Source organism: Camelina sativa, chromosome 9, assembly GCF_030686135.1.
Source record: "Camelina sativa cultivar CO46 ecotype springtype chromosome 9, ASM3068613v1".
Taxonomy (NCBI): Eukaryota; Viridiplantae; Streptophyta; class Magnoliopsida; order Brassicales; family Brassicaceae; genus Camelina; species Camelina sativa.
Window position 1 is genome coordinate 30,012,579 of NC_141888.1, and position 18,255 is coordinate 30,030,833.

Below are 18,255 nucleotides of genomic sequence, written 5' to 3' on the forward strand. Positions count from 1 at the left end.
ATTAATCATTTGAAGACAAGTTAATCAAAGAAGGAATATACTACATGCACGGAGTTGCATGATTGGGGTTAAAACAATATAGAAGATAAGAGAGTATACCATTCCAAAAGATAGCAAATAGCTTCTTGAGAAAAAACCAGTCGGTCATCAGATACGAAACCAAAATAAGGCCGCCATCTTTTCAAAGTAGCAATTCCAAATTTTTTGCAAAGCTTAAAATTTTTTCCTACTCTCTACTCTCTCGTAAGCGTGAAATTTTTCATAATACGACGCGAAAAAGGCATGTAAGATACGTATCGATACCCATGATTTCAGAGCTACAACCTTTATTTTGTAGAGAATTGCAGTTTTCACAATCTTAAATGAACGGTGTTTATTTTATTATATAGGGGATTTTTGTCTATTATATAAACGAATATTTCCTTTCAATAATTAGCATAAACAGTAAATAGCACAGTTTAATTCATTCAGGCCTCGCACTACTGGTTGCCACGACTACGTGAAACCTTGTAAACACTCAAATTTTCTTATCTTAGAAGTTAACCAACTTAATTATCTGTCGTCAGACAAACCTGAAATCGATTTTAAAAATGCTCGTGGTTTACATCAATCGTGTTGATTCCTGAGAGAAAAAATGAACTAAAGAGAAATAAATTGAATGCGTCAAAAATTTCCGTATGAAACCGACTGGTCATTTTAGGACGAGTTAATCTAGGAAGGAATATACAACATGCATGGAGTTGCATGATTGGGGTTAAAACAATTAATATAGAAGATAAGAGAGTCTACCATTCCAAAAGATAGTAAATATCTTCTTGAGAGAAAACCAGTCAGTCATAATATTACGAAACCAAAATAAGGCCGCCATCTTTTTAAAGTAGCAATTCCAAATTTTTTGCAAAACATGAAAATTTTTACTAATCTCTACTCTCTCGTAAGCGTGAAATTTTTCATAATACGGCGCGGAAAAGGCATGTAGGACGTATTGATACCCATGATTTAGGAGCTACAACTTTTATTTTGTAGAGAATTCCAGTTTTGACAATCTTAAATGAACGGTGTTTATTTTATTATAAATATATTGTTGTATATTATATAAATGGATATTTCCTTTCAATAATTAGCCAAAACAGTAAATAGCACAATTTAATTCATTCAGGCCTCGCACTACCTGTTGCCGCGACTACGTGAAACCTTGTAAACACTCAAATTTGCCTATCTTAGAAGTTAACCAACTTAATTATTTGTCGTCAGAAAAACCTGAAATCGATTTTAAAAATGCTCGCGGTTTACTTCAATCGTGTTGATTCCCGAGAGAAAAAATGAAGTAAAGAGAAATAAATGCAATGCGTCAAAAATTGGCGTACAAAACCGACTGGTCATTATAAGACGAGTTAATCAAGGAAAGAATATACAACATGCACAGAGTTGCATGATTGGGGTTAAAACAATTAATATAGAAGATACGAGAGTCTACCATTCCAAAAGATAGCAAATAACTTCTTGAGAGAAAACCAGTCGGTCATAAGATATGAAACCAAAGTAAAGCCGCCATCTTTTTAAAGTAGCAATTCTAAATTTTTTGCAAAATTTGAAAACTTTTACTACTCTCTACTCTCTCGTAAGCGTGAAATTTTTCATAATATGGTACAAAAAAGGCATGTAGAACATGGATTGATACTCATGTTTTCGGAGCTACAACCTTTATTTTGTAGAGAATAACAGTTTTTACTATCTTTAATAAACGGTGTTTATTTTATTATATATATATATATATATATATATTTTTGTCTATTATATAAATAGATATTTTCTTTCAATAATTAGCAGAAATAGTAAATAGCATAATTTAATTCATTCAAGCCTCGCATTATTGGTTGTCGCAACTACGTGAAACCTTGTAAACACTCAAATTTGCCTATCTTAGAAGTTAACCAACTTAATTATTTGTCATCATACAAACCTGAAATCGATTTTAAAAATGTTTGCAGTTTACTTCAATCGTGTTGATTCTCGAGAGAAAAGATGAAGTAAAGAGAAATAAATTGAATGCGTCAAAAATTGTCGTACGAAACTACGAGTAGAAAGAGAACATTTTTAATTATTATGAATTCAAGTTCAATTAAAAAAAAAAAAAGGAGACAAACGGCAAAGGGGGCAGGTTTATTTAAGCTGATGGAGGGCTGTGTCATGCTGATTCGTTTATTAGTATTGTTTATTTTTCATTGTAACCAACTTTTCTTTCAACATCTTAACATGTCATTGCTTTCATCCTCTTTCTTTCTTTTACTGTTTTTATACGCAGATATATATTACTAAGAGGATGGAACACATGTTTCTATTTTTAGAGAAAAGAAAACGCAATTTTAATTAGTCTTTAAAATATATAAATACATGATAAATGCATCAAATAGAGGTAATATTTTTGTCATCTGTTATAGAATACAAATAGATAATCATTTTAAAACTTTTAATCCTATTTTTATTTTCCCAACCGAAACCCAATATATGAAATTAGAATCATGAAACTCTCTTGTTGGGGAGTCTTACATGGATCTTACAATATACATGGGTAAATTGAAATAGAAAATCATGGAAAGATGTTTGCAAAACAACTTTAAGAACCCATACCAAAAGATAACAAATAAAGCGGCTAAAACAATACCAAAGATAAGGGAGTCTACCAATCTAAAAGATATCAAACAATTTCTATAGAGAATTAAAAACCAGTCGGTCATAAAGAACGAAACCAAAACAAAACCGCCATCTTTTTAAAATAGCAATTATAAAACTGAAAAATTCTTACTACATTCTACTATCTCGGAAGCATGAAATCTTCCATAATCCGGCGCGAAAAAGGCATGTAGGACATATATTGATGCCCATTATTTCGGAGACACAACCGTTATTTTTAGAGAATTCCATTTTTGACTATTTTTAATGAACGGTGTTTATTTTATTATATATAATTTTTTTTTTCTATTATATAAATAAATATTTTTAAAATTTGTTATAATATAATTAAATGATTTTATCATTTGTGATGAGTAAATACTTTTTTCCTGTAACATTTAGATACATAACCATACGTAATTATGTGATTTTGTTGTAATATTGGTGGGATTCATGCTGCTTCTGTTGGTTGGAATAGTCCAATATATAAACCATACGTAATTATTGTGTGATTTTGTTTAAAGGGAATCTAAAATTCTAAACTATGAAACATATAGACATCATAAATATAAAACTGAGATTTAATTCTCCACGATCTTACAGCTTTCAACGAGAACTTTGAGTATTGCAGCGATTACATAAATTAAAAAGTACTACAAGTAATCTAGTATAATCATATCTTCCTCTTCTAGAAATTGTCTTTTCCCAGTTGATAGCATTTGTTTTATTATTAGTTTAGTATAACATACAAAATAAATGACCTTGAAACTCGGGAATAGATTCAAAAAATGAGAACAGAAGCTGATGTAGTCCCTTACATCATTGAAGATTGAAATGTGTCAATTTGAAGGATCCAAAGATATATATAAATATACACAAGTCAAAATGCAAATAACCTTATCTCTCATTTAGACTTTCGAATTTCTAATCTCAAAGAGGTCAACCTCGTTAAGCCAACCCAAAATGGCTCATAATATGGTTGGAGCAGACGAGATTGAGTCGTTGAGAGTTGAGCTAGCAGAGATTGGAAGAAGCATCAGATCATCGTTCCGGAGACACACTTCTAGTTTCAGAAGCAACTCTTCAATATACGAACCTGATAATGATGGTGATGTTAATGGTGATCATCATGATGCAGATTATGCTCTGCAATGGGCTGAGATTGAGAGATTACCAACTGCCAAACGTATGAGATCGACTCTCCTCGATGATGGCGATAAGTCCATCACCGAGAACGGAAAAAGAGTCGTTGATGTCTCAAAGCTTGGAGCAACCGAACGTCATGTCATGATTGAGAAACTTATCAAACACATTGAGAATGACAATCTCAAGTTGCTGAAGAAAATCAGAAGAAGAGTAGACAGGTAAACCTAAAACAAAATCTCTAGAAAATGCTTTACCCTTTTGTGATTTTTTGGTTTCTTGAGAGTTTGAGCTTGAAATTTTGTTGTGCAGAGTTGGGATGGATTTACCGACCATAGAAGTGAGGTACAAAAGTTTAAAAGTGGAGGCCGAGTGCGAGATTGTTGAAGGGAAAGCACTTCCAACATTATGGAACACTGCTAAGCGCGTAATCTCTGTGAGTACTCAAAAAGTTCTACAAAATCACAAAGTTGTTATTGTCGACTCCTTCATTAATAGATATAAGTTATCCAAAAGATTCTAAAGTGAATTATAATGTACTTATATTTCTCCAGGAACTGGTGAAGCTCACTGGTGCAAAAGCACACGAAGCCAAGATAAGCATTCTAAATGATGTTAATGGCATTATAAAACCCGGAAGGTTGGTAGTTGAAGGAGTTAACATTATCTTATCACTAGTCTTGATCAATGTTTAACTGTGTTTATTCTTCTTCTTGTTGCAGGTTAACACTGTTGCTTGGTCCTCCTGGATGTGGTAAAACAACTTTGTTAAAGGCCTTGTCTGGAAATTTAGAAAACAATCTAAAGGTTCTAATGATGAAAGCAATTATATCATATTCTTTTGGAGATTTCTTTTTGGTGCAGATATGTGAAATGCGTACCTTTTCTTTTGTTTCCACAGTTTTCAGGTGAAATCTCTTACAATGGATACAGACTAGACGAGTTTGTTCCTCAGAAAACCTCGGCGTACATAAGTCAATATGACCTGCACATTGCAGAGATGACGGTTAGGGAGACAGTTGACTTCTCATCTCGTTGTCAAGGCGTTGGTAGCCGAACAGGTAAAATTTTATCAACCAACCAATGTACTCCCCAGTCCCCAGTTCATTGAAATGTTATGTATTATTGATTCTCTTGTTTTCCTGCGGAAACAGATATTATGATGGAAGTCAGTCAAAGAGAAAAGGAAAAAGGAATCATTCCTGACACAGAAGTGGATGCTTACATGAAAGTACATTCCTCGGACACTCTCAAATCCCTGAAGCTTATTCTGTTTAAATTCAGGTGGTTGATTAGAGACTTTTTGTTTCCTTTAGGCAATTTCTGTTGAAGGACTCAAAAGAAGTCTGCAGACAGATTATATCTTGAAGGTAATATAGTCTCTTTGATAGCCTGGCTGATAATCTGGCCTTGTTTGGTTCTTAGGTCTTCTGTTGCATTTGCAGATTCTTGGACTTGACATTTGTGCAGAAACATTGATTGGAGATGTGATGAGGAGAGGTATATCAGGGGGACAAAAGAAGCGTCTTACCACAGGTTAGTTCATAGCTCGAATCCTTCAAAAATATAATTATTTGCTGATATGTTCTTTTCTAAAGCAAGTTCTTGAATCTCTGAATGTTTGCAGCTGAGATGATTGTTGGCCCGACAAAGGCTCTGTTTATGGATGAAATAACAAATGGCTTAGACAGCTCCACAGCTTTTCAGATTGTCAAATCTCTTCAGCAATTTGCCCACATATCAAGCGCTACAGTGCTTGTTTCGCTTCTTCAACCGGCCCCAGAATCATTTGACCTCTTTGATGACGTTATGCTGATGGCCAAAGGAAGAATCGTGTATCATGGTCCACGCGGCGAAGTCCTGAAATTCTTTGAGGATTGTGGATTTGAATGCCCTGAGAGGAAAGGTGTTGCAGACTTTCTCCAGGAGGTAAAAAAATTCATCCCTAAAATGAAACTTTTGTGCTTTTGAAGTCATGAGTTGTTGATCCTCTCCTGTTCTGCCTTGAAGGTTATATCCAAAAAAGACCAAGCCCAATACTGGCGGCACGAGGATTTACCTTACAGTTTTGTCTCAGTAGAAATGTTGTCGAAGAAGTTTAGGGACTTGTGTATTGGAAAAAAGATTGAGGAAACTCTTTCTAAGCCGTATGATAAATCCAAAAGCCATAAGGACGCTTTATCCTTCAGTGTATATTCACTTCCAAACTGGGAGCTGTTCATAGCATGCATATCAAGAGAGTATCTTCTAATGAAGAGAAACTATTTCGTCTATATTTTTAAGACATCTCAGGTACATTATGAGTTTTCCAAGTCCACAGATGTCTCTCCTTGTCTTTTTTAGATGTTAATAGTATTCCTCAGCTTTCTAGCTTTATCTGCGCAGCTTGTTATGGCCGCATTCATCACTATGACTGTGTACATCCGAACACGGATGGGTATTGATATCATTCATGGGAATTCTTACATGAGTGCCCTCTTTTTCTCCCTCATTATACTTCTTGTTGACGGATTCCCAGAGTTGTCTATGACGGCTCAACGCCTAGCCGTGTTTTACAAGCAGAAGCAGTTGTGTTTCTATCCTGCATGGGCGTATGCAATCCCGGCAACAGTGTTAAAGGTCCCTCTCTCGTTCTTCGAATCTTTAGTTTGGACCGGTCTCACATACTATGTCATTGGATACACCCCTGAAGCCTCCAGGTGAGCTTTCTCCCCTGTTACTTGGCATTTAACACCTATACAAGGTTCACATTCAAGTCTGGGAGTGATCAGGTAACTGTAGAATGACAAGGTTCAATGTTATAGGTTCTTCAAGCAGTTCATCCTACTGTTTGCTGTTCACTTCACCTCGATATCCATGTTTCGGTGTCTAGCTGCAATCTTCCAGACAGTAGTTGCTTCAATCACAGCTGGTAGTTTTGGTATATTAATAACATTTGTCTTTGCCGGTTTTGTCATTCCACCAAGTAAGATTTTGCCCCCATCAATGTACTATATCTGGCCTCAAAAGTTGTACCTCAGCATGACTCTAAGGTTTTGTGTTTGCTGCAGCGTCTATGCCAGGATGGCTCAAGTGGGGATTCTGGGTAAATCCTTTGAGTTACGGTGAGATTGGGCTATCGGTAAACGAGTTCCTCTCCCCAAGGTGGAATCAGGTGATACTCTCTTAGCCTCTTACATTCCTTTTCTCTCTTAATCAGCCAAGGCTTCTTCTTTATTTGTGGTATACTCTTCAACACTAATCAATATTTTTCTGGCTAAACACATGTAGATGCAACCCAATAATGTTACCTTAGGGCGAAGCATACTCCAAACCCGTGGACTGGACTACGAAGGTTACATGTACTGGGTATCATTATGTGCCTTGTTGGGTTTCACTGTGCTCTTTAACATCATTTTCACCCTGGCTCTGACTTTCTTGAAATGTAAGTTCATCTTCTACTAAGTAAATGTAAGTGCTTTCAAAACACAGCCCGTCACATACTAAAACGTTCTTTCCAAAAATGACAGCACCCACATCATCTAAAGCCATGATTTCACAAGAAAAACTCTTTGAGCTGCAAGGAAAAGAAGATTCAACAGGCGACTCTCCAGTCAAGAACAAGACTACAGGTTCCCCTGTAAAGACCAATGAAGATGAGAATACAGGTGAAAACTTTGTTCTCTATCTTCCCACTTCTCTCATATTCACCATTTTCTCCTCCCACTAATACTTTTCTCTTTGACCACAGCCAAGATGGTCTTACCTTTCAAACCCCTCACAGTAACATTCCAAGACTTGAACTATTTCGTTGACATGCCTGTGGTAAAACTATCATAACTCAAAACTGTAAACCATATCACCAGGTATTCTCCATGGCTCTCTAACTTATCGTTTGATGTTTTCAGGAGATGAGAGACCAAGGATATGATCAGAAGAAACTACAACTTCTATCAAACATCACCGGAGCTTTCCGTCCAGGAATCCTAACGGCTTTGATGGGAGTGAGTGGAGCTGGTAAAACCACACTCCTCGACGTTCTAGCCGGAAGGAAAACAAGTGGATACATCGAAGGAGACATCAGAATCAGTGGTTTCCCTAAAGTTCAAGAAACGTTCGCTAGAGTCTCAGGCTACTGTGAACAGACAGATATACACTCACCAAACATCACCGTAGAAGAATCTGTGGTTTACTCAGCTTGGCTTCGTCTTGCTCCTGAGATCGATTCCGCAACCAAAACCGTAAGCCTCCTTCTTCTTCTTCTTCCTCTTCTCCATCAAAATCGATTAAAAATCAAAAAAGTTAAAAGTAACGAAATCGTTTGAAATACAGCAATTCGTGAAGCAAGTGCTGGAGACGATCGAATTAGATGAGATCAAAGATGCATTGGTGGGAGTCGCCGGAGTGAGCGGATTATCGACGGAACAGAGGAAGAGATTGACGATTGCGGTGGAGTTGGTTGCGAATCCGTCGATTATATTCATGGATGAGCCAACGACGGGGCTAGACGCGAGAGCAGCCGCCATTGTTATGAGAGCTGTGAAGAACGTCGCTGATACTGGACGTACCATCGTCTGTACTATTCATCAGCCTAGTATTGACATTTTTGAAGCTTTCGACGAGGTAATTTCAAAAATCGGCTCGGAAAGTAATGTTTTTATATTTTGACCCCAATACTTTTAATCTTATCAAATCAAGTCAGATATTCACACTAAACTAAAGTTTAAACTTGAATTTTTCAGTTGGTGCTTCTTAAAAGAGGTGGTCGCATGATCTACACAGGACCATTAGGTTTACATTCTTATCATATCATCGAGTATTTTGAGGTAAGTTTTGCTTATGTAATGTTTTTTAATCCATGATTGTTTTTTTAACCAAAAAAGAGAGTACAAAACCTTATTTTGTTGTTGTTGGGGTTAAATAAAATAAACAGAGTGTTCCTGAAATACCTAAAATAAGAGACAACCACAATCCAGCAACATGGATGCTTGATGTTAGTTCACAATCTGTAGAAGTTGAACTTGGCGTTGATTTCGCAAACATCTACCATGAGTCTGCTCTTTACAAGTGAGTAACTCTTCAATACTATATATGCTTAAGTGTTGTGTTATTGTTCTGAAAAAAAATTGGTTTAATGAAACATGTGTGATTGTTATAGGAGAAACTCAGAGCTTGTGAAACAGTTGAGCCAACCAGATTCAGAATCAAGTGATATACATTTTAAGAGAACTTTTGCACAAAGTTGGTGGGGACAATTCAGATCTATTCTATGGAAAATGAATTTGTCTTATTGGAGAAGCCCTTCTTACAACCTAATGCGTATGATTCACACATTAATCTCATCTTTGATCTTTGGTGCACTCTTCTGGAAACAAGGCCAAAAAATGTAAGTTCAAATGACACATATCTTTTATTGTAACACTTAATGTCTCATCTTGATTGTTAATATTTTGATATGTGTGTTTTTTTTTTGTAGAGATACTCAACAGAGTTTGTTCACTGTATTTGGAGCAATCTATGGTTTGGTACTCTTCTTAGGGATAAACAACTGTTCATCAGCTCTTCAGTATTTTGAAACGGAGAGAAATGTCATGTATCGCGAAAGATTCGCAGGGATGTACTCGGCGACTGCTTACGCATTGAGTCAAGTGGTGACTGAGATACCTTATATATTCATACAAGCTGCCGAGTTTGTGATCATAACATATCCAATGATCGGTTTCTATCCTTCTTCCTACAAAGTCTTTTGGTCACTCTACTCTATGTTTTGCTCACTTCTCACTTTCAACTACCTTGCCATGTTCCTCGTCTCCATCACACCAAACTTTATGGTTGCCGCGATTCTTCAGTCGCTTTTCTACGTTAATTTCAATCTATTCTCCGGGTTTTTGATCCCCCAAACGGTAAGAGATACATCGACCAGTCCTTATCTTGACAAGAATCTTTATTACAAAGAAGGAAATGTTATGTACGTACGTATAATGTGTTTCTTTCTTTTGATGTGTTTGAAAAAATTGCAGCAAGTTCCAGGGTGGTGGATTTGGTTATATTATCTAACACCGACGTCATGGACACTAAACGGGTTCATCTCGTCTCAGTACGGTGATATTCATGAAAAGATCAATGTCTTTGGAGAATCCACGACGGTTGCAGCATTCTTGAAAGACTATTTTGGATTTCATCATGACCGTTTGGCGGTTACGGCGGTTGTTCAAATCGCGTTTCCCATTGCGTTTGCTTCTATGTTTGCATTCTTTGTGGGCAAACTCAACTTCCAACGAAGATGATCATGCCAATTAGTAGTCTTCAACATCATTTTTAGAATAAACAAAATAATACTTCTTTTTCTTTTTGTGAAAATGTATAATTTTTTTTGTTTTTGTATGGATGTATATTGTATATGATTTTCAAGAAATTAAAACAAAGCATTGTTTAGGTGGTTGATGCAAAGTCAAAAATATGTTTTGAGTAATTTGTATTCTCTTCTAATTTCTTAGTATTCTTTTTTTCTCTGTATGACATATACATTAATTTGGTTTATTCAGTTGTTTTTAATAGTATATTTTATACATTTGTTAAAACTATTAATCCTTATCTTTGACAAAATCTGAAATCTATATAGGATTTACTTTAATTTTTAATAGAAGTCAGAAAACCAAAGCGGTCAATGCAAGAGGGTCGGTTTGTTCTTTTTCTTCCCGGTACGCTATTTCTCCAACGCCGTAGCCAAGACTCAACGAGATTCTGATTCAACAGTTGCGTGATTCAACGCATCCTTTAATCCTCCTCTTTGGATCAACCCACCCGTCGTTATAAAACATTGATCGGATTCGATCGAGCGATTTCGATATTAAGGAATCGCGAGATGTCAATCCGAATTCCACAACCAGCAGCTTCTTTGGATTTTCGCGGTTTCATCTTCTGTTTCTTCATCTTCTTCTTCTTCAGCTCGTTCCCTGGTATTAATCTCTGATTAAGCTTCCATTTCGAATTCCAAGTACTGAAATCGGGCAAGGGTTTCGTTGTAATTAAAATATTTGTTTGATGATGATCCTTTTAACACACAGGAACAATACTAACACAAGAAGTTACATTAGATTCGATTCAGATTTTCCAAACTCACGATTGGTTCTCGAGTAAGCCTACAGTCTATTTCCAATGCAAAGGAGAGATTAAGACGGTGTTGCCTGATGTCAAAAGCACCAATGTCTCTTATTCGTTTAAAGGCGAAGAGTCTTGGCAGGTTTGTCCAAATGTAGATCAATCGTAGAGATTGAGCTGGTTTCTTGTGGTTTTGATTAATGTTATTGAATTGAGATATTGCTGGGTTTTGTTTGATCTGAAACTAAGACTATAGTGCTGACTTTACCCTAGTAGTTAGTTCTTAGCTATTGACTGGTTCTTTTTTGGGATTGTGGTGTTGACATTGTTTTGGTTGCTGTATCTGCTTCAGAAATTGGATCATTACTGTCTTTTGAGCTCTGTGTTCTCTGTTTTGTTTTCGATATTTTCAGCCCTTAACCGAGCTTAAAGGAACAAAATGCAAGAGATGCGGAATTTATGAAGATGACACCCTTACGCATGATACATTTGACGAATGGGAGCTTTGTCCTTCTGATTTCACAGATGAGGGTAGCTATAAGCGTATCAAGGATAAAGAATTTAATGCTACTTTCCTCTGCCATGGATGCTCACAAGTCGGACCTGGTGAGTTTACCAAGCAACACCATCTTGAGCTTTAGGGTCATTCCTCCAACTATAAATAAGATCTCTCACATGTGTATCTGTTGGCTGTAGCTTCAGTTTGATACTGTTCTGATGTGGAATATCATATGCATGCTTTTTCTTTTTGCAGGTTCGAATAAGGAATCAGGCAATGAGAAGGAAGAAGATAAGGGCGGAATGCATCCTGCAATTGTGGTACTGATTGTAGTTCTCGTGTTAGGTGTAGCTACGGTGGTACTCTTGGTAGGTTATAAGTATTGGAGGAAGAAGAAACGGCAACAAGAGCAGGCCCGGTTTCTCAAGCTGTTCGAAGATGGTGACGAGATTGAAGACGAACTCGGCCTTGAAAATACCCTGTGAAGCTCACGTCAGTGTGGCGTAGTAACTCAAAGTCACCTCTGTGTACATACATACAGAACTTCTTGATCGACCTCACAAGCAGGATTTTGTTTTTGGGCAGAAATAGAGACGAGAAAAAGGATACAATGCTATATACTATCATCATTAGCTTCATCCAAAGACAAATTCAATGTTGTTCTTTCTTGTCATAATGTTTGGCAATCGTTGAATCCTTTTTCACAAAATATTTTGCAAATTAATCGTCACGGTAGACAAAAAAAAAAAAAGATTCAACGAGAACTTTATAAATTTTTGTTCAATACCAAACAAATTTCTGAAAAGTAACATAGCAGAGTTTGAGAGTTGACTGGAAACAAGCTAAAAGAGTCATCAAAGAAAGCAGATCCAAGCATTGCCACGCAACGAAAAGGAAAGTATCAAGCAGAAAGAAAGGGAAATTAAACAACATCCATCAGTACAACATGCTACATTTGGCTTTAACCTGTGAGCCATCAAGGTGACTCACTGCCTTTGGGGGAAGGACGGTTAAGCTCACCCTCATCATCAATAGGACTCCTGTCTTGACCATTAAGTCCAACAGGACTTTCATCACCACCAACAATGGGACTCACAGAGTTCCTGCCATTACCATTCTCTTTTGGGCTACCATCATAGTCTGATCCACGCTTCGGGCTTGCATCAATCACTCTTCTGTCAGGACTCATGCTTTGGTCCCTGCCTTTGGGAGATACAGATCGCTCCATTGCCTTAGGACTGCGTGATCTGTTCTCCACACTTCTCTCTCTTCTCACTGGGGATCGCGATCGACTGATTAAACGAGAAAAAAAGTGTAGAATTAGCATTGTCAACATCAGAACGTCTAGCTTACTAATAGCCAACACAGTAAGAATCATTTCTATAATGCTAGGGAAAATAGTTGTCTAAGTATGAGAACTTTTCAGTATTTGCATTTATAATGCAATTTTCCAGAAGTACAAGTTTACCACTAACCTGTAGCTGCGACCTCGACTGTAACTACGGCTACGACTTGGGCTCCTTCGGCGACGAGGGGAACGGGATTTTACTGGTGACCTGGAGTAGCTTCCACCCTGTCTGGAGTATTATAATCCAAAAGAGATATGAGAAGGAGCTTAATGGATAGAAGTAACTGTGCAAAGAACAAGGATTCAAAGATTTGGGTACCTGGCCTTCTTAGGACTAGGACTGTTTTTGCAGTTTCTCTCAATGTGTCCTCTTTCTCCACAGCGGTAGCATTTATTCTTCCAGTCTCCTGCTGTGCAGTCTCGGGCCCAATGACCATCAACACCACAATTAAAACAGCGACCAGAACCAGGAGGAGGGCCTCTGCTACCATTGTCCCGAGAACCACGAGGCGCCTAACATAAGTTCAAGAGGTTGACAAGATATCAGTAATTAATCATCCAAATCATCAAATCAACGGAGGAATCAGTAGTATAGAGACACAAAACAACTAACCCCTCTTGAAGCCTCCACAGTGATGCGACTTCCATCAAAATCACGTCCATCCAAGGAATATCTTGCGTCATCAGCATCACGAGGATCACTAAATTCCTGTTCTCAAAATGTTAGGGGCAATGATAGATGCATTGCATAGTATATAATTATTTGTCTGCATGTCTAACTTGAGAAATTAAACCCTTAGATAAAAAAAGAAATAGATATTAACAAAACTTACAACAAAGGCATAATCACGCTTCATATCCACATCTCGTACTCTGCGGAAATTGTTGCCAGAAAATCAAGGCCATCATTACTTAAGGTACTCCCAAACACCATTTTTTGAGATTTTCGAGGCCAAATCCATTAAAAACATGCAAAAAAATCAACAAACAAAATCGCCGATGCACCCTCTATACACCAGACGAGAATTTCCACCAATTACACCAAGTCCACCCATTCATCAAACACCATTCATCAAACATCTCCAGGTTTACGCAAACCCCAGAAAACCTTCAACAAGATCATTGAAGTTAAGAAAAAAAAGGAACACTAAACCTAGATCCAGAGTTTTCCCGCATTGGTAAATGCAAAGTAAGATAAACCCCTCTAATTCTAATACCCCTGCAATATCAATGCGGAACCATTCCAGATTCACACCAAAGAACAATTCAACACAAAAAAAAGGAAGTTCACAAACAATAGTCCTCCCAAAGACACAACAATCAAAATAGGCCAATCAAGACAAACAAACACGATTCTATTTACCTTCCGTATCTGCTAAAAAGACGTTCAAGATCCCTGGTACGAGTTCTAGATGATAAGCGGCCAACATAGAGACGAGTGTTCCCATAGCGGTCATCATAGCGAGGCATTGTCAAGCTGCAAAAAATTTCACCATAATTATATCAGATGCATATACATATTAACACAAATCACAACAAGAATCACACTAGCTTTCTTAAAAGCATATAAGCGAGCAGCAATAACACTAACTCAGACCTATTACAAGAAGCCCATGTGAAAAAATCAAGTTTTTATCATCAAAACAATGAATCCCGAAAGATTAACATATTCAGAAGCGAGCAGAAGAACAATTCGTGAGAAAAGAATATTGAATCCCTAATCAGAAGAAGCACGAAACTAATTGAAATCCCAATCTACAGATCGAATCACAAACAATCGAAGCCAAAAATATCCGATTACACAGATTTTTCATACCTGGAGACGGAGACGGAGACGAAGAAGAAGAGTGCGAATCGAAGTAACCCTAATAATTTCGAAACCAAGGAAGTGTACCGCAGGATATATAAGTCTTCTTCTTCAACCCGACAACCCCCCTTATCTTATAACTTGGAAACCGACGAGATTCAACGGTGACGATTTATTGTTAGCTGTCTCAATCAACGGTTTAGATTTAACAGCGAGATAAACGTCGATGTTACCGATATAGAAATTTGCTACGCGTCACTGAGAGAGATGTTTCGTAATACAGTATATTTTATTGGGCCTTCATATTTTCCCAAGCCCATTAAAGTTTTGTATTAATTAATCAAACAACATAATTAAGTACAGCATAATCATTGGTTAGTTACTCTAATTTCTTTGTTTAAAGTGTAAGTAAATCAGCGACGCTTGTTCTTGCTTCCGATCAAGAGTGTGAAGTAGAAGAGAACTCTGAAGACGAATCCCAAAGCTACAGTGATCCACAAACAACTCCATTTGCTTATCTCTGTGATCCCTTGCTGTTTCAGTATGTCGATTCCCGTCGTTACGCAAGTCTCCGCCGTCACGTTTTTCCCTAAAACGCCGCTCATGCTCTTGAGTAGGCTGATTTTCACGGCGGCCGGAACTTGTCCCAGCGGCGAATTGTCGAACATCTGGATCCCGCGGACGAAACATTTCGTCGGATCTTCGAATTCGTTCTGCAGAACACCTTCGTAAGGGTACTTCACTAGGGAGAGGTAGTGGAACCAGATCCAGTAAGGAGGGATACGATCTCTGGAGATGAAGAATCCGGAGAAGAGGAGGAAGTAAGCGAGGATCGCTACAACCACCGTGAATCCGATCATCACGTGGGAGACTACACCGGATAAGAACGTGACGAAGGAGCTTCCGGCCCAAAACGCTGTGAGGATTGTGAAGAAGAAGAAGAAGAATCCCTCGGAGCCTCCTGCGAGACCTACAGCCCAGAACGTTGTGGCGGCGAAGGCGGCTGATAAGATTATCAAAGCAGGGATTGAGATGATCGTGTGAGCGAGGACGTATGATGATCTTCTGTAAGCGTTGTAAGCTGTTTCTCTCATGAATATGTAACGTTCTTGTAGGAAGACTGGGATTGCTTCTGCACATGTATAGAATGTTGTAGACATTGCGAATGCGAAGAACCCTAAGCGTTCTTGTATACCTCTTGGTGAATTGTCTAGTTTCCAGAATATTGTGGCTAGGATGATTCCTGTTACTAGAACAGCTCCTAGGCGGATTCCGAATAGCTCTGGTTGTCTACTTGAGTTTAGTATTGATCGTTTGCCAATTACGAGCATTTCTGTCCAGAATGGGTTTGCAAAGGTTTGGAATGAGGATTTTAGGTTTGTTGCTCCGGAGACTAGTTTGCCTCTAGAGATACTTGAGGTGATTGCATCTCTGAGAGATACATTAGTGTTTCTTCTGCTTTGGCTTGAGGTTTGCTTTGCTCGCCATTGTTTGTGGAACTCTACTAAGGTTTTGGTTCCTTCTGGTGAATCTTCAAGCTCACGGATAAGATCGAGTGCGAATTCTGGCTTGTTCTCGTTTTCAGGAATTGGGTGACCGAACTCGGAGAAGAACCGAGGGAGATGTGTTGGGGAGCCGCTGTAAACTGTGTTTCCCCTAGATAGGAAGATTAATTTATCGAGCAAACCCAAGATTCTGTAACTCGGCTGATGGATGGACATAATAACTATGCTGCCGCTTTGTGCAATTCTCTGAAGCACTTTGACAACCATGTAGGCGCTTGTAGAGTCGAGACCAGAGGTTGGCTCATCGAGAAAGAGGATTATGGGATCATGGATTATATCGGTTCCAATTGAGACCCGTCTCCTTTCTCCTCCAGACACACCTCTGTGTCCCTCATCACCGATCACAGTTTTCGCAGCGTTCCTCAGGCCGAGCTGGTCAATCAGAGCTTGAACCCGTGCCTTCTTCTTCTTCTTAGAAAGCGAACTTGGAAGCCTGAACTCCGCAGAAAACATCAAAGTTTCTTCCACAGTGAGCATGGGGAAGAGAAGATCGTCTTGCATCACATAAGCAGATATAACCTTGTGCAGGCTGGATTCAAGAACTTCCCCGTTTAAAGCAATAGCACCGCGTAGGCTCTCTTTTGCGATCCGGTTGGCTAATGCATCGATAAGCGTCGATTTTCCTGACCCGCTTGCTCCAAGAACGGCCATCATCTCTCCTTCCCTGGCTTCACCAGAGATACCATTCAGCAGCACCTTAGTATTCATCTCCATATCATTACCATCAAATGGAGAATTCCCACAACAAGGAAAGGGCGACTTAAACTTCTTCTGGATCTTCACGCTGTAAGTCAAGTCTCTGAAGGAAAGAACAAACGGAGAAGAAGAAGGCACACAAGAAGACGGATTCGAGGCCCAGAAATTGGAGGCAACCGCATCGTCAAAAGCCCGACTGTGGTCATTCCCTTCATCTTCCACACTCATGAGAAGTTCTGCAAGCGTGACAGACACTCGCGCCGTGTCTCTCTGACATCTCTGAAGCTCCACTGACCTGTGGATATTGTAAAACAGAGGGAGGCCATCGCCATTGACCGGTCTAACCGGAGATAGTTTGCCGAGCAAACCAGACATATTGAGGATTATTGTCTGGTTAATGCTTTTTTTTTGGCCTAAGGTAATGTCTCTAAAGCTCTAAACCCACGGAACAATTTTGATCGACTTTATAGGAATCTTTGGATAGGAGAATGAGGGAGAAATTTGTCAATTAGTTTGGTGATCTTTAAGTATCTAACTTTGAGTTGTTTTGGGTTTTGTAGCTTCTACTTTATATACATACGTAGTGTATATAGCTTAAAAAAAATTGAAGGTAAAGAGTAGGTGAGGAGTTGGGCGAATCCATTCGCAGTTTTACATCTATGTATGAATTTTTCTTGTGACGTAAGGTATTCTGTAAAAAAAAATCCTGTTTGAGATGGTTTTGTATTCAAAGTGGAAGATTTTTTTTACTCCTATGAATTGCGTATTTATACTTCTGTTTCATCTGCATTTTAGGGAGTTTATGGAATTGCAGTAAGAACAAAGGGGGTAAAAAGAGTATAGCATATGTGACATGTCAGGAATATAATTTCTTCTTGTAATTATCGATATTTGTCGTGAAATTTCTTAATCTTTTTTGTTTATTATAGTCACGAGTTTTCTATATTCACTCACAGGCTCTCTTTTAAGAGTTGTTTTTAACAAGTTGTAAGACTTGTTCTTCGGTGTGTGGACAATATAATTGACTGGCGGTTGGATTTTTTAGCTTTTTGGATCAGTGTCTTCGTAAGGTATACCTAAAGATATTCTCATAATTAGAGAAAGGCATGCCTCTATGAAGCTTAATGACGTATTTTCGAGTATCTGATTTATGTTTAATTATGAACACACTCCTAATAAAAAAAAAAGTACAAGGGATTAAGGGAAGTGACTTAAAAAATAAAAAGTACAACTTATAAACAAACGAAAAGGTCATATGGATATAAAAGGATTGGTAAAGAAAGGAACTGAATGTGGAAATTATGGCATCAAAAACATGGAAAAGTTAGGCTGATAGGTTCATGTACACACGAAAATCCAAGAAAAATTGTCATTAGGAATATGTAATACAAAGCTTTAACGTGCCATGTTAGATTTAGGCATACGAGAGTTTGGTGTGGCTGTT

At 38.1% G+C, this 18,255-nt stretch overlaps 4 protein-coding genes and 1 long non-coding RNA gene across 6 annotated transcripts; 2 read left to right on the forward strand and 3 right to left on the reverse strand.

Annotated features, from left to right (window-relative positions):
* Positions 1 to 3,430: 3,430 nt before the first annotated feature.
* LOC104711915 (uncharacterized) lies at positions 3,431 to 8,373 on the reverse strand. The gene is made up of 7 exons (XR_755401.3): positions 5,042 to 8,373; positions 4,898 to 4,958; positions 4,698 to 4,801; positions 4,357 to 4,561; positions 4,074 to 4,270; positions 3,848 to 3,936; positions 3,431 to 3,769 (listed from the first exon to the last, which is right to left on the reverse strand). It is a non-coding gene; the product is annotated as an uncharacterized LOC104711915 (long non-coding RNA).
* Positions 3,637 to 10,230, forward strand: LOC104711916 (ABC transporter G family member 37-like). The gene is made up of 23 exons (XM_010428696.3): positions 3,637 to 4,037; positions 4,129 to 4,252; positions 4,371 to 4,456; positions 4,539 to 4,623; positions 4,718 to 4,877; positions 4,971 to 5,047; positions 5,133 to 5,186; positions 5,262 to 5,352; positions 5,444 to 5,745; positions 5,827 to 6,108; positions 6,202 to 6,515; positions 6,621 to 6,781; positions 6,867 to 6,970; positions 7,087 to 7,240; positions 7,326 to 7,463; positions 7,547 to 7,620; positions 7,704 to 8,036; positions 8,128 to 8,418; positions 8,538 to 8,621; positions 8,729 to 8,862; positions 8,954 to 9,181; positions 9,272 to 9,698; positions 9,816 to 10,230. Exons 1-23 carry the CDS (start codon positions 3,637 to 3,639, stop codon positions 10,080 to 10,082), a joined length of 4,371 nt encoding a protein of 1,456 aa, XP_010426998.2. The 3' UTR covers positions 10,083 to 10,230.
* Positions 10,231 to 10,411: 181 nt separating this feature from the next.
* Positions 10,412 to 12,104, forward strand: LOC104711918 (uncharacterized). The gene is made up of 4 exons (XM_010428699.3): positions 10,412 to 10,754; positions 10,863 to 11,038; positions 11,310 to 11,502; positions 11,651 to 12,104. Exons 1-4 carry the CDS (start codon positions 10,661 to 10,663, stop codon positions 11,878 to 11,880), a joined length of 693 nt encoding a protein of 230 aa, XP_010427001.2. The 5' UTR covers positions 10,412 to 10,660; the 3' UTR covers positions 11,881 to 12,104.
* A 42-nt stretch (positions 12,105 to 12,146) lies between these two features.
* Positions 12,147 to 14,785, reverse strand: LOC104711917 (serine/arginine-rich splicing factor RS2Z32). 2 transcript variants are annotated; one of them, XM_010428697.3, is made up of 7 exons: positions 14,560 to 14,785; positions 14,107 to 14,220; positions 13,577 to 13,616; positions 13,357 to 13,452; positions 13,063 to 13,256; positions 12,871 to 12,972; positions 12,147 to 12,687 (listed from the first exon to the last, which is right to left on the reverse strand). In XM_010428697.3, the coding sequence occupies exons 2-7, from the start codon at positions 14,211 to 14,213 to the stop codon at positions 12,372 to 12,374; spliced, it is 855 nt and encodes a 284-aa protein (XP_010426999.1). In that variant the 5' UTR covers positions 14,214 to 14,220; positions 14,560 to 14,785; the 3' UTR covers positions 12,147 to 12,371. The 2 variants fall into 2 exon arrangements, with proteins under 2 accessions (XP_010426999.1, XP_010427000.1); XM_010428698.3 differs by having other exon boundaries at positions 13,577 to 13,851; positions 14,560 to 14,676.
* Positions 14,786 to 14,855: 70 nt separating this feature from the next.
* LOC104711919 (ABC transporter G family member 20) lies at positions 14,856 to 18,048 on the reverse strand. The gene has a single exon (XM_010428701.3). It carries the CDS (start codon positions 17,184 to 17,186, stop codon positions 14,964 to 14,966), a length of 2,223 nt encoding a protein of 740 aa, XP_010427003.1. The 5' UTR covers positions 17,187 to 18,048; the 3' UTR covers positions 14,856 to 14,963.
* Between the last annotated feature and the right edge of the window lie 207 nt (positions 18,049 to 18,255).

Coding starts and splice junctions, on each gene's coding strand:
- LOC104711918 (XM_010428699.3), top strand. CDS start 10,661: ATGTCAATCCGAATTCCACAACCAGCAGCTTCTTTGGATTTTCGCGGT. Junction 10,755..10,862: donor CTTCTTCAGCTCGTTCCCTG/GTATTAATCTCT, acceptor TTTAACACACAG/GAACAATACTAACACAAGAA. Junction 11,039..11,309: donor AAGGCGAAGAGTCTTGGCAG/GTTTGTCCAAAT, acceptor CGATATTTTCAG/CCCTTAACCGAGCTTAAAGG.
- LOC104711919 (XM_010428701.3), bottom strand. CDS start 17,186: ATGTCTGGTTTGCTCGGCAAACTATCTCCGGTTAGACCGGTCAATGGC.
- LOC104711917 (XM_010428697.3), bottom strand. CDS start 14,213: ATGCCTCGCTATGATGACCGCTATGGGAACACTCGTCTCTATGTTGGC. Junction 13,453..13,576: donor AGCGTGATTATGCCTTTGTT/GTAAGTTTTGTT, acceptor TTTTGAGAACAG/GAATTTAGTGATCCTCGTGA. Junction 13,257..13,356: donor CTGTGGAGGCTTCAAGAGGG/GTTAGTTGTTTT, acceptor AACTTATGTTAG/GCGCCTCGTGGTTCTCGGGA.
- LOC104711916 (XM_010428696.3), top strand. CDS start 3,637: ATGGCTCATAATATGGTTGGAGCAGACGAGATTGAGTCGTTGAGAGTT. Junction 6,109..6,201: donor ATATTTTTAAGACATCTCAG/GTACATTATGAG, acceptor TTATCTGCGCAG/CTTGTTATGGCCGCATTCAT. Junction 9,182..9,271: donor TGGAAACAAGGCCAAAAAAT/GTAAGTTCAAAT, acceptor TTTTTTTTGTAG/AGATACTCAACAGAGTTTGT.